This window comes from Diabrotica virgifera, chromosome 8, assembly GCF_917563875.1.
Source record: "Diabrotica virgifera virgifera chromosome 8, PGI_DIABVI_V3a".
NCBI classification, from domain to species: domain Eukaryota; kingdom Metazoa; phylum Arthropoda; class Insecta; order Coleoptera; family Chrysomelidae; genus Diabrotica; species Diabrotica virgifera.
In genome coordinates, this window is record NC_065450.1 from 119,585,542 (window position 1) to 119,609,812 (window position 24,271).

Genomic DNA, 24,271 nt, shown 5'->3' on the forward strand with positions numbered 1-24,271 from the left:
CAGCTTACAAATGAGAATATTTGTATCTTGAACGTTAAAAGATACGCGTATGGTAAGTTTTCCAAAAAAGGTCTACAAGATAGGAAGCAATATCTAGTTTTATTTTGTTATAAACAAATTAATTTCTATCTATCTATCAGCCTTGTAAAATCCAATATTGGACATAGGCCTCCCCTTCGCTCCTAGATGTTTCTCTATCCTGAGCCATGTGCATCCATTTTGAGCCCGTTGGTGTTTTAGGTCGTCTACCCATCTCATCTGTGGTCTCCCTCTCTTTCGTTTATATGTCCATGGTCTCCACTCTGTAATAAATAAACAAATTAATTTAGTGTAACAAAAATAAAGCATCTTTGGCATACCTTAGTTAGGCTATATTAAAGTTACACGAACACGCGCAATACCGGTAGTTTTTATTATTATAACATATGTTATGAGTCTCTTGAAGATATGAAAATTTCTATGGAGAAAGAGGACCGAAATAAAAAGGTAATGATACAAAGATTACCATCATATTGTTTATAACTTCGTCGCAAATGCCGGTCAACTTTGACCGGTTGTATCTCAGGGACCACTTCACATTCAACTTTTTTTCTTTTAAAAGAAGCGTCTTGCCGAGTTCTTTCCAATACTGTTTTCTTAATTTAATTTAATCTAATATGTGGTTACCCAGATATTCTATTTTTTGTTTATAAGAGAAAAAATTTTTGTAACTTTAAAACATTCCTGTTGCAGCTCAAATAGTCCAATTCTGTGAAGTGCGTTAGATAACTGCGTTTTTAAATCATAGCAGTGCAAATCATAGTTATTCTGCTGTATCATAATTATTATTCTGGTTATTATTGCGACCGTAAACTTTTAATCAACAATTTAATTGTTTCTAAACTATTAGTTCGATTTTCGCCGGCTTCTGGAAATATAATCTACTACAAAAAAGCTTTTATGGCACCAAGTTATTTAATTATTCATAAATTATTATTTCCTAAAATTTTAGTTGAAAATAAAGATTTTATTGGGAAAACTCGGATTTTCCGAGGAATATTTTCGTCGAAGGAAACCCGAAAAAAATATCTGTGCAGAATTAAATTACGGTGCATTTTAATTCGAGTGTTATTGGTTTAAAGTTAAAAGCTTAGGAGTTACAATGGAAAAATAGTAATTGATATTAGTGTATTGATAATATTGAGTAGTAATTGAAAAAAAAAACAACAGCGTTAATTCAGGAGCGTAATTTAGGAGCGCTAATTTGTTAATAAACAAAATAGCACACTTTCTGCGGAATTTGCAAACCGATATTATAAATATGCAACCTTAAGATTCAATTCCAGTAATAATATAACTTGAAAGCCTGTTCCTTGTTTTTCCCTAATTTGTCCAGAGTATAAATACCTCAACAACCAATTTAATATGAAAATACTGTTACATAATACAAAATTTAGCTTAGGTCGAGGAGTAAAATATTTCACAAAAATTGTTCACGGCATCTCTAGTGTCAATATTTAAGAACACTCAGTAGCAAGATGTGACATATATAGATGGAGAAAGATTAAATAATCTGAAGTTTGCAGATGATTGCATTAATTACAGATAACTTACAAGATACAGTTTCTATGATACATTCGCTTAAAACTCTGTCTGAGAGGACACTTACAAATATCTGGGACACGAGATCAAAATAAGCAGATACAATCAAACACATGAAATACAGAGGCGAATTGGCCTGACATGGGCAGCATTTGGCAAACTAAGCCAAACGAGGTTTATAACCAATGTGCTTTGCCTGTACAAACTTATGAAGCAGATACTTTAACACTGATGCAAAAATCTGCGAATAAACTCAGAATTACGCAACGAGCCAAGGAACCTGCAATTCTGAATGTGAGCCTTCGAGACCACATAGCAAATTAACAAGTCAGGCAAAGATCAGGAGTTAAAGAAGTCATCTAAAGAGCTACGATGCTTAAGTGGTACTGGGCAGGTCACTTAGCAAGAACACAAGATGGACGCTGTAGAAGACTAATCATGGAATGGAGGCCCAAAACTATAAAAGTAGCCGAGGACGACCATCGACTGGATGGACCGACAACGAAAAGTAGCAGTAGACTGTCTACAAGCGGCCCAGTGTGGAGAAAACTGGAAAAACTGAGGGAAGTCTATGTCCAGCAGTGGACGCGATTGGCTGATTGATGATGATATTGTTACACGAAATAAAATTCCCATAAAATTAGAGGTTGCATATTTCACAGATATTACTTATTATTTAATAAGTAAAGTAATGATATAGGTAAAGAAGTTCTCGTGAACAGCCCAGCCCATCTCTTTATCATTAATCGTTTTTTAAATCGTAATTTTAAATTTTGTATGTTTTATTGTGTTTGTAAAGGTAACTAATTGTTGATTTCTTTAATTACTTTTGTTGAAAGATTCATTTTAACCGTTAAGGTTTTAATTTGTATTACTATTATTTTTCTCATAGACATCTTTCAGTGCGTCACAGTTTTTCGATTTCTTTCTAACGCATTAAATTGTATGTGGCAGAAAAAAAGGCACCTCGGTGATTACAGACATTTATAACATTTATTCTAGTTGTCGATAGATGGCGCTATAATCGAAAAAAATTATTTACGAATTATATAATATATCTACGAATAAAATCTGTACAATTTATAAGACTATAAGTCAAAGAAAATACCATTTTATAAATGCAATAAACACAATTGATTTGTTTTTATGCCAAATTGCAATAAAATTTGACAACTGTTAGATTTAACTAAAATGTCATGTTAGAATAAATGTGTATTATCACGGACATACCTTTTTTTTTCAATTATTTGTGACGCACTGAAAAATGCTCATGAAAAGGACCATAATAGATTGCTAGTTGTTTTGTTTTAACTCTTCATTGAAACTTATTCATTGAAATAATGAATAAATTTTTATTTTTATTGAAGAATATGGATGAAAATACATACGTATGAGTTTTGCTGCTTTAGTTTTGGCTTAGAAGAAAACATAAAATGTGTTTATTGTTGTCCAAAGTATTCATTTAAAGTACGTACTCATTTCTATACACTCTTGCATGCGAATAAACCGATTGTCACAAATTTTTTCCAGTCAGAATATGGTAGAAACATAATTTCTCCTTTCAAACCTTCTTCGTACAATAGGAGAAAGATTAGATCTTGAAAACTATAAGCCCGTTAGCTTAATATGCCACCTATACTCGCTCTTTACTCGAATACTGGCAAACAGATTTGAGGCAAAACTCGCTTTCTAGCAGTCAGGGGAACAAGCAGGATTTCAATCTGGCCACAGAGCACACAACCATTTGCAGTGCCTTAAAACTGTAGTCAAAAAGTCTACCAAATATAATAGACCGTGTTCTTATTTTTGTTCACTTCCACAAAGCATTTGACACAATAAAAACAGTCGGTATCTTAAAAGCAAAACTTGTCGCCAAAACTATTTATAACAGTCATGAGTACGCATTTAAACGACTAGAGTGGGAATCAAAGGGTATTAGCATCGATAGGAAGTTATTAAATCATCTCCGATATGCCGAGGACAGTGTTTTCGTAACGGAGGACTTAAGAGAACCCTACAACTATTGCAAGCAACACATAGAGTCGGTTTAAACATAAACTATGGAAAACGAAAATGATGACGAATCTCGTCCCCAATGAGCTAATAGAAATCGAAAAATAGAGATTGTGATGAGGTATTTGGATCATGGCACACAGTGGTTCCAAATGCCGAAAACGTGGTCATGAGGCGAAAAAAAAGTCCCTATGTAGGAATTTTCATGTTTACAGTTGTTTTCTCATACTATCGTAGAGTCGTAATACGCAGGTATAAGGTTCAGACCCGATGTATTCTGGTTCATAGCTCAGGAACAAGTGAGCCATGTCCGAAGATATTTTCGCCGGCAGAGAAAGTAAAAAAGAACGCGTATACTGAAAACACTGTAAAACGTTTTGTAGTTTATCAATTTTATCGCTGTAAAGCAGATTCTTCTTTTTTAAGTATTTAGTAATGTATGATGTAAATTAACTTAAGATTTAGTAACAATAAATGCCTTAAATTTGTTAATGCATACATACTGAAAATACAGTGATGAGCGCACTAATAACCGGCAAAATAACGCAAAAGATGGAAAACATATTAAGCTGTGAGATATAAAGAGATGAACCTAGTGGAGGTGTTAAATTTAGCGATAGTAACTTGTAGATAGACATTACATATATTGATTGTTTCTCACCTTTAGGCGTATCGGACGAGTTTGAGAAATGCCACTGTGACGGTGACAGTTTTAGTTGACATACTCCTCTGATACGTCTAAAGGTGAGAAACAATCAATATAATGTCAATGTATATGGTACTATCGCTACATTTAACAACTCAACTAGTTTTATTTCTTTTTATCTCACAATTTAGTATTTCCCATCTTTTGTGCTATTTTGCCGGTTATTAGTGCACTCATCACTGTTTACTTGAAATAATCCAAATTTTCTAAAGATACATTCAAAAAGTACAAAATTCTGCATAATTCTGCGACTAATGGTTATTAATCTTAAAATATATAGTAAGAAGTTACAGAATCACTTTGGTTTAGCTGCCTATGCATTGCTGGCAGTTGATTGAATACAAAAGTGGGAAATGACGCATATTACATGATTCTGGCGATTGTTGAGTACGTATGGGCGGTTGTACATAAGTAATAGGTTCTGAATATTGTACTTTATAAAGAAAATGTATTGGTTATTAGCAATTTCAAAAGTCCCTTGTAATATAAAATTTTAAACAAATATGCGTTTAAAATAAAATTTTCGAATTTCTTTCGGCCATGTTGGATCCGCCATATTGTTAAAAAAAAAGTAAAGTTAGATTTGTAATCAGCGACCATAAACTACCAAATTTGACAAACAAATTTGCGTTTTTATTAATATTTGCAATTTCTTTCCGCCGTGTTGGATCCGCCATTTTGTTTTTCAGAAAAAATAATGTCAGGTTCGTGATCACCGATGCCAAAAACCCCGGAATGGGACGTTTCGTCGCCGCCGGTTCATCGTCGCCGTTTCGATGCCGCCGGTTCATCGCCAGTCCATTTTATCGCCGGCCGTTTCATGGCCAGTTAGTCAGTTGATCTTGTATTATGGGAGATGACACGACACGACGTTAAATTCAGTTCAAAACTTATGACAAATAAATAGATAAAAAATATTATTATATTAATTTACTGTTCTATTTCTACTTCCCCCAAATTTGATACTAAACAGTATTAAATTTGTAGTGTTAAATTATATTTTATATTATAAAAGTTTAAAAGTCTATTAAAAGATTAAGTATGGCAACGGGAATGGTCATATCTCGCATTTCCTAGAATTCCTAATTAATACTAAAAATAAATAATAAATGTAACTGTCGAAAATTCGGAAATATATCAGTTAGCGATTAACTGACTGGCGATGAACCGGTGGCATCGAAACGGCCGGCGATGAATCGGCCGGCGATGAACTGGCGGCATCGAAACGGCGGCGATGAAACGTCCTAGACCCCAAAAACCCTTATGAACGAAAGCAAATTCAGAATTGTATAAACAATATACGCTTTTAAAGGTTCATGACCACGTTTTCGGCATTTTTAACCACAGTGCGACATAAGGTTAACGCGAGACAACAAGACAATACTTAGAAGAATAAGTAAGTTGGGCTGCATTCGGAAAAATGAGGGGCGTGTTTAAAATGAATACCCCAACATTTAAAAAGGAAAGCTTTCATCCAGTGCGTTCTACCACGCATCACATACGGAGCCGAAACCTTAACTCCCACAAAATCATCAGCGGAAAAATTGAAGACAACGTAAAATGGAAAGATTAATGCTTGAAATATGCTTAAAAAATAGACTAAGAAATAAGAAAGTTCGTAGAAGAACTCGAGTGAAAGATATCGAACGTATTACAAAAAAAAATGTAGATGGGCGGGACATGTTAAAACAATGAAAGACGAGTGAACAAGAAGATTGCTTGAGTGGAGACCACAGGCAGACAAGCGAAGCCGGGAAAGACTCTCCACTGCGATGGACCGACGACCTCAAAAGAATTGTGGCCAATTGGATAGCAGAGCCGACCTCCGTCACGGAGATGGCACTTGAAGAAGAAGGATAGCAGAGGCGCAGAACAGACGATGGAAATATCTGGAGTAGGCCTATGTTCAACAATTTACTGATTGATGATGATGATGGAGTTGAATGGTTAATAAATAATTATTATGTATGTCTCCATCCTTCATCTTAAGGCAGGTATACATATGCGCTCCGCTCGGTGTGCGAGTCGCTCGTGAGCAGTATGTTTGTTAGATTAGTACGTGTTTTCAAGTGGCGCACAAACGGCTCGCACACGGCGCACCACGATCTAACTTCTGTCGGTTTTTCAACAAACGCTTTGATGGTTCGCAATACTTATTTGGACGGGTTTGCGAGTGGTTTGTTGGCTGTGGCGTGCCTGAGTTGAATATTTGTTAGTAATGGGGTTGTCGGAAGGAAATATCAAACTTATTGATGTTTACCATGGAAAATCATTATTGTGGGATTCTCAACAAAGGACCATTTAAAAAAACAACCTAAAGCCGACATCTGAAGGGAAATATAAGCTTAAATAAAAAATATACAAGCAGACCAATGTAAAAAAGGTCATTTCATTGTTGTCTTCTTACCGTCGTGAGAAATGCAAAATAAGATTTACTATTTTATTTGGGCATAAGCCACAATTCGAGTTTGGAATCAAGTTTACTTGACGTTTCGACTTTCACTTCGGAAATCGTTATTAATATAAAAAAACATTCATAAATTAAAAATTTAACTTTGTTTCTGGTGAAGCAACGCAGTTGGAACAAGCAGATATAATATTATAATAATTGTCACCGGAAAGCGAAAAAGGTAGCGCACAACTTAAAAGAACCTATAGATTTCTAACTTCGTTTCCGGTGAAGCAACGGAGTTTCAACAAGCAGATATATTATAATTGTGTCACCTAGAAAGCGAAAAAGGTAACGCACAACTTGGAAGAACCTATAGGTTTCTAACTTCGTTTCTGGTGAAGCAACGGAGTTGGAACAAGCAGATATATTATAATTGTGTCACCGGAAAGCGAAAAAGGTAGTCCCTGAAATGTTGCAGGACTGAAACTGTCGCTTAAAATTCGAGAATTTTTACGATTTATCAGGAGAGCAGAAACGCGAAAGGGGTTGACTTTATTGGAAGATGATAGTTTGAAATATTTTATTAGAGATATTTTTACTGTTTATTTGGAACGTCAAATAAACTTGACTCAAACTCAAATTGTGGCTTATTCCACATAAAATAGTAAATTGCATAAGATGCCACAAGAAAATAGTTTCAGAACAATACCAAAATAATATGTAGGAGAAGTAGGTACAGGACAGAGACATGATTATCTACAATTACTAAATGTTCGTAAGTTTCCTCTGGATCGCAGAAGGTTCGTCAAAATGAAAAATTTTAACAAACATTAACCGCGCCACGAACGCGCGGCGCTCACACGGCGCCGAGTTTGTGGCGCGGATATCTATCTCCGCCTTTATGTTCTCTCGTTCAAGCAAAATGGTTTTTCGACCATCCTACTTCTGTTCAAAACCAATATGACGTAAAAGCCTATGTAAAGTTAGACGTATAAAATTAATGTATCTAGGTGGAACATTTTGAATAAAATAATAGTGTATTTTATGTTTGATCAACGATTGTATGCTGGCATCATACGAGGGTCAATCAAATATGAACCGATCTTTGCTAATAACTTTTTATTGAATTTTAATTACAACAATTAAACAATACTTAATTTTTCTATATACATTCCTTCCTTCTGTATGCATTTTTCCCAGCGGCTAGGAAGTTTCTGTATTCCATTTTAATAAGAATGAAGGCGAATTGCTCCACTTGATTATCATCCTCAAAACACGTTCCGCCTAGTGCATCTTTTAATGAACCGAACATGTGGTAACCACATGGTGAAAGATCAGGACTGTATGCAGAATGTTCAATGAGAGTCCAATGCATTTCCGCTATTTTTTCTTGTGTTAGGGCAGCTGTATCGGGTCAGGCATTGTCATGCAAGAGCAACACATCTAGTATAGGACATAGTCTTTTGAACATATAGGCAGCTCGAACACGATCCAAAAGACTACAGTAATAAGCGGCATTAATGGTTCCTCTCTCGTGAAGAAAATCCAGCAACAATACGTCACGATAATCCCAAAACACTGTCGCTAAAACTTTGCTGCAGACAAACGAGTTTTCTCCTTTATCGGACAATTCTTGGACCTCGTTGATGACTTTTGTTTTGCACGGCATCTTGTCCTTCACAAACTAGTATATGCCAAAATTTCACTTGTGTACTAAACATATTGATTTTATAATCTTCAGCGGGACCACCATTTTCTTTTGCAAGGAATTTGATAACAATGCGTTGTGCAACCGAACATGGCACTACTCTCTCACTCATCGCAACAGTAACTGACTGCACGTCATTCGAGAACAGGCGATAGCGCGCAGTCACACATAAGGGCGCGTCCATAGTGCACACTGGTTTCCGAGTCAGAAAGCCGACGCCGAGTCGGTGAAGCTAAATCCTTCGTATTTAACTGGGCGTGTCCAAAGTACACCAGCGCTCACAACTAAATACGAATGATACTTCGCACACCGATTCGACGCTGGTTGTCTGACTCGAAAACCAGTGTGCACTATGGACGCGCCCTTAGACTATAACCTCCCACCACAGGACTAATTTAGACATATCCTCCAGTTTATGCTAAGCGGGGACGGAAAGGTCGGTTCATATTTGATTCACCCTCGTAAGTTTTCATGTGATGATTTTCTCGAATTTGTTTGATTTGTTAGGTTTCTTGCGATTTGAAAATTAACCACTTTCCATTTCTTTTTTTACATCATATTACAGTCTGAAAAATGAAATGAACGATCACATCAATCACTTATTTTGTATTTGCTCTCTTTTTCTATAACAAACGTTTGTTGTTTATAAAAAAAGACACCAAATACAAAATAAGTGATTGATGTGATCATTGGTATTCTTTCATTTTTCAGACTGTATATGCTAATTTCTGTGCAACACAGAGGAGCATGGAGTAAAAAATCACAAAACCCATCCTGAAGAGAACGATTTGTGAAAAATAATATGAAATGTAATAAATAATGAAAACAAGAAACTGAAACGGTAAAGAGGTAACAATATATTTAGGTTAACCGAATAATTGACACCATAGTCACAGAACACAACTATTGACACAACCTTCAAAGGCTTGACAGAAAATGGAACTGGCGACAACGCAACAGTAAATAAGGATAGAATCATTGGAAAATGCAAAGAATAGTAAGAGAGGTATATTATAATCCATAAGAGCCCATACTGAACGAAAAACCGTGAGATGGAGTGTAGTATTTTATTTTTAAAACGTACCCTAACAATTGTATTGTTCACTTTGTTAAAGAAATTGAATGTTGTGAAACCTTTCAAATCGATTTCCCAAAAAGCTGATTGTAGTATTTTATATTTTTGTTGTTAGTTAACGAGGATGATTCATAGGGTGAGTGTTATGAATGGTTTGTCAGGCACGTTTAAATATATAATTTTAATGAAAAACTTCATTTTACAGACTTCGTTTTTTAACCAAAAATATTTCTATTTCAGATGAAGCTGTAGACCTGGACGACAATAAATCTTCCAAAGTGTTTAGAAATAAATTGGTAATGAAAGAAATGGAGTTAAAACTGGTAGCCGAGATCAAGGAAAGTCAAAATTTAAAAAGTAAAAATTTGAAAGAATCTCCAGTTGAAACAATATTGGCTGTGAGTGGCATTAGCCATGATCCTGTATCTCAGTTGGTGACTGAACTTTCACAATCTCTTAATTTAGAAAAGGATGTAGAGATTAGCGTAGGTAGAAAGAATTCTCAAGGAAATTTAACAACGAATAACGGAGTAACATTCGTCTCCCAGCTCAAAAAAGTAGACGCTAAAAAAACAATTACCAAAGAACAAACTGAGAAAGACGCTCCCGTTATTATAGATTTTAAATCAAGGCTGCGAAAAGTAGAGAGCGACAAGAAATCTGAAGACAGAGAAGACAACGAATCCGATATTAACAAAAGAGAAAGTACGGCGAGTTCAGATAGTGGGAATTTAAAACTAGATGATAGTGATGACAAAAGGAAGAGTACAGGTAGTATTAGTAGTTTAAAAAAGCTTTGGGAGCCTAAAGACAGCTCAGATATGGTAGGGAACGTTCAGCTAAGTCCAAAATTATCAATAAAAAATAGCAAAACCGAAGAAATAATCGAAAATCCCGTAGAAATAACTGATGACACATTCAAATTAAGTAAGACTGATAAGAAAGCGTGGCCTCCTGGAAACGAAGATAAACCTTTAATACCCACAAAACCAGCTGTAAAAGCCTTGAAGCCTATTATAAGTCGACCGGCAGGTTCTGCAATATATGCTACCCCCATGGCTTCCAACGCAAAACCTCCTATAATGGCCAAACCAACTAGCATCGAAAATAAAACTCCAGAAGATGATACGAAGATGACTACCAGCGATAAAAGTGGAAAGGATAATATTTTAGAGATATCACAGGCGTTAGAAACGACGTTAAATAGCATTAAAACCAATTCTGTTGTATCTACAGCGACGTGGCTTCAACTTTCTGATAAAATAGGCTTGCTTCACAGTTTCTGTATGGATTATGCAGATAATGTTGTCCCTGCTCATACGAAATTCCAATTTAGGGAACTACTTACCCGATTGGAAAGTCAGGCGCGCCAACTAAGATCGGCCGGATCAAGAAACACTTCTGAAAACAGTAGATGTCTTAACGAAGTGAACAATACCATTAAGGATGTAGTTAACGTGGTTTTTCGATAGAAACGGACTCTCTAGAACCCAATCCTTAAATACGTTTATACGACTACTAGGACCATGTTGTGTATTGATTCGATTTTGTATAAGGTAAATTATGCATTTAGGAGTGAATGTTAATTTTGGTGTTTATTTCGATTATTTTGTTTGTGATATATCATAAATTATTAAGTATTAAACTAAAAAAATAGCATTACTAGATAGAAGAACAAAAAAGTTAGTTTTTAGTGTACACTGGCCTATAGCAAATTTTCTTTGTTTTTTTTCCCATTTGAGCTCATCTCTGTAGGTTCTTTCTCGTTCTTTCAAAAATTAACACGAATATTTTAGGGTGTGGCCTATCGAACATTTTTTTGTCTTTTTCTCCATTACTGTGTTAAAAAACTTTGGTTTGACAAATAATTCTGTACACAAAGTAGTTATTTTCACAACATGGAAGTTATTATATAAATTGCTTTATTTTTCTTCCTAGCCTTCTATCGTCCATGTTTGGACATACATAGGGCTCTCGCAATTCCTTCCATCGGTCTCTATCCTGAACAACATATTTCTAATTTGTTCTGGCTATTCTTTTAATCATCATTCTTTTTCACCAATCCATCTGTGGTCTTTCCTTTGGTCGTTTACTTTCGTAAGGTCTCCATGATTATATGTGAGATTTCTATGGTTAAGATGTTAAGGATTAATCTCTTTTACGGACAACTTTTTGAGTAATAATATTGCTTGACGACACGAATGGATCAACCATGAGTAATTAGTGGGGCGATATTATGGAACAATTTTTAAAAAATGCGGCAATTGTTTCGGCGATATTGCTTCAAACGGTTCGATATACTCCATATTGCTTAATATCGCATGTCGCTGATACGAATTGTCGGAACTCCAATGGGTATAGCAATTCAAGGCAATTTGTTATATCTTGTATAGGGGAAGTACCGCGGCGCGGCGCCAACGCGGTGGGGCGTCTGTCGTCTGCATTTATTTGTTCAGAAATGTGACTACAACTGGTTCATTTAAAATGATGTCGTTTTTCGTGGAATAATGAAAAGTTCGTTCACGTTATTGTTTCAGCGCATCCTTGTTTGTGGGATAAAAAAAATCTTATTTTAAAGATCGCTTGCTGAAAAAATATGAATGGTCTTCTATTGGGCAGGGGTTTAAAATATATAACTATTTTGTATGCATCCCCAGTATCGAAGGGTTTTATTGTCACTTGTGTAAGATTTCTTTTGTATAGTCGGTTCGCTAAACTCAGACCCAACTGACTAGTATTTTAGTAGGTAATTTTTTTTGTTTTTTACCAGTTTCGCCAAAATTGGCAAAATTATTAACTATTTAGTAATTATTAACTATTTAGTAATTATTTTTTTGACAATTCTACCAAATTGGCAAAATTACTTGCTAAAATAACTAGCCAGTTGTGTCTGAGTTTAGCGAACAGACTATAATAATTTACAATTAATATAATAAGAGTGAAAAAATTCTTTTCTAAATTCATACGTAAACAAATCTTTATGATATATCACAAAATCCTATATTTATTTCATCAAACTGTGATACAACTTATATAATTTTAAGCATTTATATATGCTCAATAATTTATTAATTTTACATGTCAATATTTTGTATCCTGCTAATTTTGTGCTACTTTTGTGACATAAAATTTTTATTTAACTAATAAGATATACTCTCTATATATGTTTAATAGACTCATTCGGATTATTATGTATATTTTAAGAATATAAATGTAAATTTAATGAGATTTGCCTCTGTATTTGACCTCTTTTGATATTCAAAGGATATTCATATCACGATGCCAATACAATCGTAATTAGGAAATGTTGCCTTGAGTTAGACATCTGTAAACGGATAAATATTCAGAAATTCTGATAAAATTTATTCAGTTTCTGGGTTGAGCCACGAAAAAATTCTCTACATCGAGCTTTCGACTGCATCTTCGGAGACAAATTATTATTTAATATTCATTTCTAAGTAGTTGTAGTCTTACATCTGCTTGAGGTGATCATGTTCTGTGTATAATTTCATATATTTTCCTGTTTTATATATTTATCAATCTTATCTCCTCTCTATTCATTGAATAAGTAGAAAATCATCCATCTATTGGGCCATGAGTGAGGTGTCATCCACATCTAATATTGTATGCGAGTTCGTTTTTTGTTTTCATTATTTTCTTTAAAAGTGTTTTTGTTTAGAATATTATGTACTCACTATTTTAGCTCCATCTCCTTCTCAACAGTTTCTAAAAGAGTAAGATGTCATATATAATAGTCACACAATTAATAAGACAAGAGTTATGAATAATATTATCATTATTATTCGTTTTCTTAACTCAAGCGAGTCTCTCACTTGGTAGTTAGGCGTTTGTACAAAGAACTTTGTACTGTCCTTTCATGTAAACTCTACCAAAAGTTCATGTGATCTTCATAAAAACCTGCAGCAACTTTTTCCTATAGGTAGTTTAAGGATTTCTCATGGTTAGTACTGGGTTCACTATTTTTATTATTAAAATTAGACAGAAAAAACTGACTGCCAAATTAAGTATTATAGTTATGTAATGAATTCGAAACGAGTTGTTGCTAAATTATATGTACGGTTTAAACGAAAATGGTTTATGGAAATTATCCAAAGACGTGTGTACCCAATAAAACAGATTAATTTTATGTGATAAGATAGTGCTCCATAAAGGACCCAAAACAATCTAAAACGAAAAATGCGTCGTATGGAGTCTATTTAGTGTCTATTTCATGTAAATTACCTTATATCAAATATAAATTCAATACTATTTGTGAAAGATAGTAACTATTGAAATGTGATATTATTTTGCAAAGACCGTTTTTAACTAATCCCTTAGACCTGCTCAATTAAAGAGATTTTAATTGAAAACGCTAATTTTCGTAATAAAATGCATACAATGCACAAAATCGCGAGGATTTAAATCTAGACAACTTTGTGGCCGTGTCAAACCGATATGGTTAACCTTGGACATGATTTAGATCTCAGTGTCTCCGTAGAGACGCAGGTCAACATATAACCAGGCTAAAATGGAGCTTCGCAGGTCATAACGCTAGACAAACGGAAAATAGGTGGAATAGCACGATACAACAATGGAGACCATGGACAGGAAAGAGAGCAAGAGGACGACCCCAGATGAGATGGGGAGACGACATTAAAAAGATAGGAGGAACGCACTGGAAACAGAAAGCACTAAACAGAAGCGAATGGAGGAAACTGGGGGAAGCCTATGTTCAGAATTGGACGAATTAAAGGGCAAAAGAAGAAGAAGAAGTCTCCGTAGAGAACACATTGTATTTATTTAAAAATCATAAAATTTTCAAAGATAATAAATATAGTATTTTTACTACAAAAGCGATATTACGTAGGTCAAAATTTTTGACGTAAGAGAACTGTCAAAACATTAGAATGTGACTTTTCATTATTGCCATGTTTATTATAAACATGGCAATAATGAACAGTCACATTCTAATGTTTTGACAGTTCTCTTACGTCAAAAATTTTGACCTACGTAATATCGGTTTTGTAGTAAAAATACTATATACATGAGCCCTTTAACGCTCTTCAAACGTTTTACTTATGATTTTAGTTCAAAAATTTTATATAACTATAGGGAAATAAAAATTTATATTTTATATAAGTAGGGAACTGGCATACCTTTTTTTTCGAATTTGTCTTAAAATAATTATTTTTTTATGGCACCCTTTATTAATTAATTAATAAAATCAATTTATTACAATAAAAATTATTTTTGGTTGTAAAACATGCCTCAAAATGAAATATTCTTTCTCGTAAATCCGCCTTGTTTTTTTTGGCACAATCGTATCCACAGCTTTAGTGGCTTTCACTAAAATATCTTGGGGGAGATCGGTGTTTCGGACATTTCGAACATTGTACGCCTCAATCGTAAAATTATTTTTACGTACTGTCAAGTTGACAAATAACAAAAACTATGGTTACCACAATTACGTTACGACTGTTCAGGTAAATGCTGGTACTTATTTAAAAACTAATTTATTCAAAATTCATTCAATTTTTTCTCATATACTTAAAGAATATTGACATTAAACGTTGAAGGCATCACGTGTATTGCAGATAATAACATTGATACCTTAATAACTATAAAACAATGCAGTACAAAAATAATATTTATTTTATAATATATCATTTATAAAACGACAAAAGAAACAACTAGAGGCAAGTTCCCAAGTTCAAGTTGAAAAAATCATTTAAAATTAATCTGTTTTGAAAATATTTACATTTAATGTTTGGGCGACGTGCACAACCAGTTATATCTTTTTATGATGCATTTTTCGGCAAAGTTATTTACATTAAATCAACGTAAAATGCTATATGGACTTAGTTTTAGTAGTTTTCTTTTGTTAGGATTTTAAAGTATACTCTGTATATGCAAAAATAGTTCCTATGAAAAACTAGGTTGTCTATAGTTTTATCAACACTGTTAAATACAGAGCGAAATTTATCAGAATCTATCGTTTGAATGAATAAGAAGTCACAAACGTAGTAATATTTACATTTTATTTAATAGTTGTATTAAGTTTATGCTAGTCTTTTTCTTATAATATAATTTTAAAGGGTGACGTGAACTTGTATGGATGGTTGTCTACTTAGTAACTAAGATAAAAATGATACATGTAGAATTATATTAATAATTTTATACAATCCAAAGACTATATTGGTTTCATTTATTTATGATATTGTGTTAATATTATAAACCAACCTAAAAAATCGCCCTTCTAAAATTTTATAAAAGTTTCGCAACTTTCTTCTGTTTTATTTTAAGAAATGTTCTTCTGCGTATACTATTTTTACTACAAAAACACGCTTACGTCATTCAAGATTCACTACACGCTTACATCACTAGTTAGAACGCACGATGACATTCCAATAGTGGATCGGGCAATCCTATGGTACCTTTCTCATTACACACCGGTTGGAACGTTCGGTGTAATGTGAAAGATACGATGGGATTGCTTGAGCCACCATTGGAATGTCATCATGCGTTCTAGCGATCGCACGTTTGAATTCTTATTGTGTGAAAGGAGCGTAATGCTTTGTTAATGCTCTGACGTCAGAAATCTTGAATGATGTAAGCGTGTTTTTGTAGTAAAAATAGTATATGAAGATAACGCTTACTCGTAATGACAAATCTTAAATAATATGGTAAGAGGGCGGCTGAATTACAAAAAAATACATGTCATTTACGTTAGTGCCATTTTAACTTAATTGGTATTGCTCGTATAATATTTACCGGAATCAACAAAAAAATCTTCCTCATCTGATCAGTACGGGTTTGTATCATTTATCGCTTGAGTAACCAATTACATACATTAGTTTTTCATTTACCACAAATAATTACATATTTTCTTTCAAATCATTCAAATCAAATTCGTATTGAAAATCGTTTCATAGTGTCTTCTGGTGCGAAAATTAAAATGTCAATTAATATTTTTTACTAAAACTAATACAAAAGACCTTATTTTTAAAAAGTAACAAAAAATACTTAATTTTAATAAAATGACTTATTTGTTCTCCCGAAGTAAGTCTATATATTCCTTTCTAGTCTTCATATTTTTTCTTTTTCAGTTTTATTTACCATAATAAGTTTTTCTAATTTTTGCTTCTTGCGCATGTCATTGCGCAATTTTGTAAACGCAATCTTTCTGTTGTTTTTAATGATTTTGAGTCATCAAAATATAAAAACTATAAATATTATGTGTCTTAGTTCCGTTATCCAAAGTGATTATTAATTTAAACCATATAGTTCACAAAATGGTTAGAGGGGACTTAATACTTGCACCGATTCTCTTGCACTATTTTCTCATTTATCTTATCAAATACTATCAGAGAAAAGCATTAACAATTATTAGAGTTGGACCTTACCTCATTGGTGAGCCAAGTAATAAATAGAAAAATATTATATACCTCCTGAATGAAAACAAAATAACATCAGGAAAATTTAGACTTGCATAAAATTTTAGAATGGCATTTTTTGTCGGTGTGTATATTATTGATTAGAACTTGAGATAACTTGTTTGTTTGGTATGTGTAATGAACCTAAACTGTTCATTATTTTTTTAAATATTTTTTTACGGTGTCAGAGTGTATAATTTTTGTTCTACCAAAAGATCATCGAATGGTTTTTCTTGTATGTACTCATTTCATATTAACAGTATACTATTATCTGATTTATTGTACATAATTATATATTTTTATTAGATATTGTGTAACAACTTAAATTATTATTTGATTTTATTAAGATTTTCTTTTTATTTGGCTCCAAAGCAGTTATGTTTTCTATAAAATGTATATTTGAGATTATTTTTGGAACCGATATCACAAAAATCACTAAATTTTCTAAAATGAGATTTATAAAAGACTTAATAGTAGCATTTTACAATAATGAACAAATAAATTTTACGCATAGAATAAGTACAGTACCTATAGTATCGGAAATAAATTCTTCTTTTCCACTGTCATTATTTTGTAGTGAATTGTATCCCGATTTTTGCGTGTATATTTTGTAATATTATCTATATATAAAAAATGGAAATACAAATTTTTGTAGTTTAATATTTACCAATTCGAGAAAATACTGTTTCAGCTTTCTAATATTACAGTATGCGTCAAAATAGACAGTACTGAAGTTAATATTGAAATGTTTATTATTATTTATATAGGTGTTTAGTATATTTTTTTACATGATATAGTCTTGCGAGCATTATTCACTACGACGTTTCCGATAAAACAGATATTCAAGAGGCATTCAGTATCAAGCATTTTTGTCGCGTTCACGAAGGTTCTCAATCATGTCTGTGAACAAAGGCTGTTTTTTATTCCGCAATTTTGGAATATCAGAAGGTGTATTGGTACGAGAGACAGCCTCCTTCAGCCGTCCCCATATGTACGCATTAGGTGGCGTTAGATCTGGTGAGTGCAATGGGTATAGAAAAACACTGCCACGCGAAATAAGGCGACCCCCAAAATGATTGCACAGCATTCAAAGAGAATCTCTGGCCGTGTGACAAGTTGCCCTTCTGCTGAAACCATTGTTGATTAATTGGTAGGTTCCTGACACGAAAAAATCGCTAAACATCATGTAGAAATGGCGTGATAATCTGTTCTCTGTAGCGCTCCTGATTAACAATTAATCGCTTTTCATCGTTTGCTTCAATGAAATACGGATCCAATATGCCATGTGGGGATACAGCATACCAAATGGTAACACGGTCACTGTGAAGGCGGTGTCCGACGATTACTTTGGGATGTTCGAATCCAATAAACCGTGTTATATGCTTGTTAATGCGTTTAAATGAAACTTCTTCCGTATGGCCGGAAATAGTACTCGACGATAAAAACTTTTTTTTGCAACACTGAGAACCATGTTGAAGCACCTAACATTAACACAACATTCACATAAGTTATAATGACGTTCTAATGTTATTAATTGTTAATTCTAATGACGTTCGTAATGAAACCACTCTACGTTCGGCGCATGACACATACAAATTTGAGCATGCGCATTTCAGTACTGTTTATATTGCCGCATACCGTAAGTGCTTCAATTATATAATATTTGTGGGAGATAATACGACATTAGTTATGTCAACAAATGAAGTTCTATGAGCAGTTCCATTGACAATTCAGAGGTCTTTGTCAAAATATTACAAAAACTATTATTGTTACTACCTCTAATGTATCTATAATAGGACATAATTTTAAATCCATTTATCTGACAATTGAATCGGAGTAGGATTTTATTCCATCAACTATGTTGGATTTGGATCTTATAGATTGATAAAAACAATGATTGTCGGTTCGCTCCTACCACAAACATTTTTGAAATACCTAGTTCTTATACCAAGGGCGATATTCATGTTTAATGTTGCGTTTATTCGTTTCTATGTAGAATCGACTCAATAATTTTGCGAGAATGGCTGTTGCTACAACGGTTCCTATTGAAAAAAACTGTTTTTGTATACTTTGATAGGGTAGAAACTTTGTAATATTATTTGTACAGATATCTTATTTCTAACGTATAAAGGTGGACCCAGGACATAATTGTCCCATCTGAAACGGTACAGGTTCTTCCAATTGAAGCGAAAATATTGAAAGTAACCTTCATAATTCAAGTTTGACTGCAATGTACAATACTTCGACATACAACGTGCTCACTATCATTTGAAATGCCCAGTATTTTTTCAATTTTAAAATCACTATTTTACCTCCACACTTTTACCACCACTATTTTAAAATTCGCTGTCCTGACTGAAAAAACTAAAAGTGCGAATTTTGTCATGATATTTGGTATGTGAGGCTATAATAATGTGGGAATATAATAATTTGCAACAACTTTTCAGAATAACTTGATATCTCTAACGCGAAGCAAAATATCTAAAATTCACCATATTTGTGGATTCGCAATAGGCCGCGTTTAAAATTTAAATTTCAGTTGACTATCTTAAAAAATGTGAACCATCAACCTGTATGTATGTACAAAATTTTAAATTTGTGTTTATTTTGGTAGCCGAAATATAGGGGTGTATTCATCTTAAATGCAACACCCTGTATACAGGGTGAGTGGGGAGGAATGCGCCAAACTTTAAGGATGTATAATATACGTAAAAATAATCAAAAATAACTTATGTGTTGTTATTCGATTTTCATTTGTTTCCGAGATATGGGGTGTTAAATTTTTCTTACAAACTGACGATGTATCTATTGCTCTAAAACTGGTTGAGGTGTGCAAATGAAATTTGGTGGGTTTTAAGACATAGTTATTGCGCATATTTTGACACACAATTAATAATTTTAGATTCATCATTGGCGCACGTACGGATAAGGGTTTGAAATTTTTTAAAGAAAAAAAAATAGTGCGCCATAGATATTTCAAATTAAAAATTATTTTTGAATTCCCTGTTTAATTTCTGACAAACCATATATCTTCATGTTTGTTCATACGATCATGGAAAAACTAAAATATCTTAACGCTTACAAAGTATTCGAAATAAGTTTCTACACATTCATATAGAAACTCCGTCGAAAACTTTGTAAGCGTTAAGATGTTTTATTTTTTGCATAAAAACTAAGCGTCGCATGAAAAAAAGGGAAGATTGATTTTTTGTCACAAATTGAACGAGGAATTTAAGAAAGATTTTTAATTTGAAATATTTCAGTGGCGTACCATTTTTATCTTTAAAAAATTTCAGACTATTACCCGTACGCGCGCCAATGATGAATATAAATTCTTAATTGTATGTCAAAACATGCGCAATAACTATTTCTTAAAACCCATCAAATTTCATTTGCACACCTCAACCGGTTTTAGAGCAATAAATAAATCGTCAGTTTGTAATAAAGATTTTAACACCCCGTATTTCGGAAACAAATGAAAATCGAATAACAACATATGAGTTATTTTTGATTATTTTTACGTATATTATACAGTCTTAAAGTTTGGCGCGTTCCTTCCCACTCACCATGTATATACTTAATGATTTTGGAGTATCGGTCATCAACTTTATTGTTGCTTAAGGCATTAAGGATTGACCAAAATTCTATTGAGTCAAATGCCTTCTCGTAATCTACCATAGCCATCCAGAGTGCTATGTTGTATTCGTTTGATTTTTCGATTAGTGCTCTTATTACTTTTATATGATGTATGGTGCTATAACCTTTTCTAAATCCTGCCTGTTCTCGAGGCTGATAACTATCCAGTTTTGTTGTTAGTCGCAGTGTAATTATTATCTGCACACACAGCTTATACAAGACTGATAAGAGACTAATGGGTTTATAGTTTTCTAATTTATATTAATTTCCCTGTTAATAGACCACCTAACCAAGCTGTGGGTACTTCACATATTTCTATACATGTGTTAAATATATTTTTTAGCATTTTTATGTGATGTTCTCCATTACTATATCATTTCCAATAACATTCCGTCTTCACCTGGAGCTCTTTTATTTTGCCTTGTACTCATTGCGTTTATTCATTGAATTGCATTGTACTCAATGAATTTCAGTTCCTACCAGTCTTGTCGAATAGTTAAAAATGACGGAGATATTGGGCAAAAACGATTCTGCTTTAAAATTAAGATGGCGGCTAATGCAACAGAGGAGTTCATTCGCGATTTTAAATTTAGACTACTATTGACCCCCCTAAAGATTTGAAAAATAAAATTTTGGGCAGCTCGGCATGCAAGGTCAAATGCTATCCCGACCGGACTAATATACTTTTGAGTCTGATATTATTGCATGTAACTTTTTTTGCATTCTAAAATAATTCAAATCCTTTTAACCACATTAAGTCGTATGTTTTGGGTATCTGTAAGCAAATTTTCAGCCCAATCGAATATGATGTATTTTGGAAATGGAGGAGAATGCAAATATTTAACTGTATTTTAACGTTTTCTACACTAAAATGTGATCAAAAACTTGTTTTGAATGAAAATAACTTGTTATAATGCCATATAATGACATTTTTGAGTCCCCCCTATTAAAATATTATTTTTTCCATTGATACTTTACGATAGAAAATGCAAATTTGTGTAAATAAACACCAAATCACTGTAAAATCGCATAAAATAGCATTTTGAGAAAAAAAAAGAAGATCGTTTGACCTTGAATAAATGTCTTATTTTTACGTCGCGCAGAAGCGATACAAGTTTCAGAAAAATCGGATATCCAAAAGTTTTTGCCTGAGTGATTTGACATGGAATGTACCAAAGACATTTTTGAACGAATGGTTCTCAGGGTAACCGCAGAAAAAATATAGGTTAAACTATGTAAAAAATGTACTTTTTGGAAAAGTGGTGCTTTATTTCTGAACGTATAGTCTCCTTTTAGCTCGATACACGTGACCCAGCGATGCTCCAACTTCTTTAATCCGTCTGAAATAATTGTTTTCTCGAGGTCTACACAGTAGGTGTCCATGGCGGCGATGAACTCCTCATTCGACTAAATGTCTGCCCGACGAGAGACCTTCTCAAGTTTGGAAACAAAAATAAGTCATACAAATCTGGAGAATACTGTGGATGGGGCAGCAGTTCTCAGCGCAATTCTACCAGATTGGCTATAGCGACGGCGGAGGTGTGAGCCGGTACGTTGTCATGATGAAAGAGCATTTTTTTTCTTTCCCAAAATAATGCGGCATAGTGGAGCTCTGTAGCCGTGCTGCCATTTTCTAGGATGTTGATATAGATCACACCTTTTTAATCTCAGAAAACGGTGGTCATCACCTTTCCGTGCAATAGGACAGTGTTCTCCTCCTTCGGAGCACGTTCACGGGGTAACGTCCACTGTATCGACTGTTCCTTGGTCTTTGGTGAGTACCGGTGGATCAGTGTTTCGTCGACGGCTTAGAAATGGTCTCATAATCGCAATTATTGGCCTGAGTGAGAAAACGCAGCACTCATCGCGCCGACAGCTTTCTCATGCCCAAAAGTTCATGCAGGATATAACCCACGCGATCTTTTGAGATGCCTACTCTCTCAGCTATCTCGCGAACCTTCAGTCGGCAGTCTATCAATACGCGATCGTGAATTTCTTTCACGTTATCCTCCGAGATAGCTGGTCTTCAAACTCGTTAAACAAACCAATTTTTGTCGATCGCCATCGAAGGAGAAGAGTCACCGGTCACCGTACGCATCTAAACATTCCGTATATGTATTTGGAACCTAGGAGTTTTCTATTGGTTCTTTGCAGCACGCGGTCATATTTTAACCAATAGGCGGCGAGGGTCCAAACGCATATACGGAATGTTATTCGGTGCCAAATTCATGTACGGAATGTTAAATATTCGTAGGTACACCGAAAAAGATAAGTTTTTATTAGAGTCTGTTAAAAGGAGATTGATTTTAAAATACTTGTTACTCTGTATTATTAAATAAAAATAAAACAATTATAGTATTTGGAATTTTATTTGGTGCGAAATTCATATACGGTATGTTAAATATTCGTAGAACAAAAAGACGATTTTTATTAAAGCCAGTTAAAATGAGACTGGTTTTTAATAGTATATTATGCAACGAGCATTTAATGACGGTCATTATGAAGCGAGTATAAGGGATACGAAACGAGCCGCCTAGCAGCGAGTTTCGTATAGAGTACGAGCTTCATAATGATCATTAAATGCAAGTTATATACACGATTTTTTCTATGATCATTCACAAAAAAAAATATATTCGAATTTATTAATTTTGTAACGTAAACAAATTAAGTAGTTTGTCAGTGTGACAGTTTGTTTACATATTGAGAACTGTCAAAGCGTATGTATTTGACTCGCCATTGTTTACTGCGCGTATGCCACCTGTTTTCGCAAATGTCGTATCGCGATTCTATTGGTTAAAAATCTGTATCCTAATGAAAATCTGTATCATAATGAAGTTCATTATGATACAGGTAGTGACATCATAATTATTGATAGTATGAGAATAGAAAAATTATTGTTTATGTATTATTAAAGATCCACAAGGAAAAAGGTTTTTCTGTAGTTGGCTGTATACCATATACTCGTAATACAGAAAAACGAATAAAGTCCTTTATAAAAGGTCTATATTTAAAATCTGTAAAAAGGGCTACATCACAGAACTAGTTTTCGACTGGTTGACCAATCATTATCAGTGCATCATTTTTTTAAATTTTGACTACGGTTAAAAAGAGTTCTAGGTTATACTCACGGTATCTTACATGCTAACCACCAAAATAGTTATAATTATGTAATGTATCTAAATAAAATTTGTAATATTATGTTTTTGTGGTTAGCATGGTAAGGTCACGTGAGTATAACCTACAACTTTTTCTAATCGTAGTAAAAATTTTAAAACCTTTGTTTTTTTATCATTTTATCAGGTTATATTCATTTTAGGAATGCACTGATGATGAATGGTCAGCCAATCGAAAACTGGTTCTGTGATGTAGCCCTTTTTAGGGATTTTAAATATATACCTTTTATAAAGGACTTTATTCCTTTTTTTTTTGTATTATTAAAGAATTAAACATACTAAACAACACGTGCAAGTCATTAAAAATTCTGAGAAAGCGAAAGCTTAGTGAAATAAAGAAATATATCTCTCAAATCTATACCATCCCATTTATGAATTTCGCACCAAATAACATTGCATATAGGTAATCATTGTTTTATTTTTCTTTAATAATAAATTAACAAAATAGGTATTTTAAAATCAGCCTTCTTTAACCTTTTCACTGCGGGAACCGGATATATACGTAAAATAATTTCGTGCCCTTACAACGGGAACCGGATAAATACGCGTAACCT

At 33.6% G+C, this 24,271-nt stretch overlaps 1 protein-coding gene across 3 annotated transcripts in view; it reads left to right on the forward strand.

Moving 5' to 3' along the window:
- LOC114338432 (tyrosine-protein kinase Abl) overlaps positions 1–17,554 on the forward strand; it is a 277,967-nt gene extending 260,413 nt beyond the window's left edge. For all 3 annotated transcript variants that reach the window (XM_050659242.1, XM_028289035.2, XM_050659241.1), the window contains one exon: positions 9,716–17,554. In XM_050659242.1, the coding sequence (XP_050515199.1) occupies positions 9,716–10,947 (1,232 nt within the window). In that variant the 3' untranslated portion in view covers positions 10,948–17,554. The remainder of the gene's footprint in view (positions 1–9,715) is intronic.
- The last annotated feature ends 6,717 nt before the right edge of the window (positions 17,555–24,271 follow it).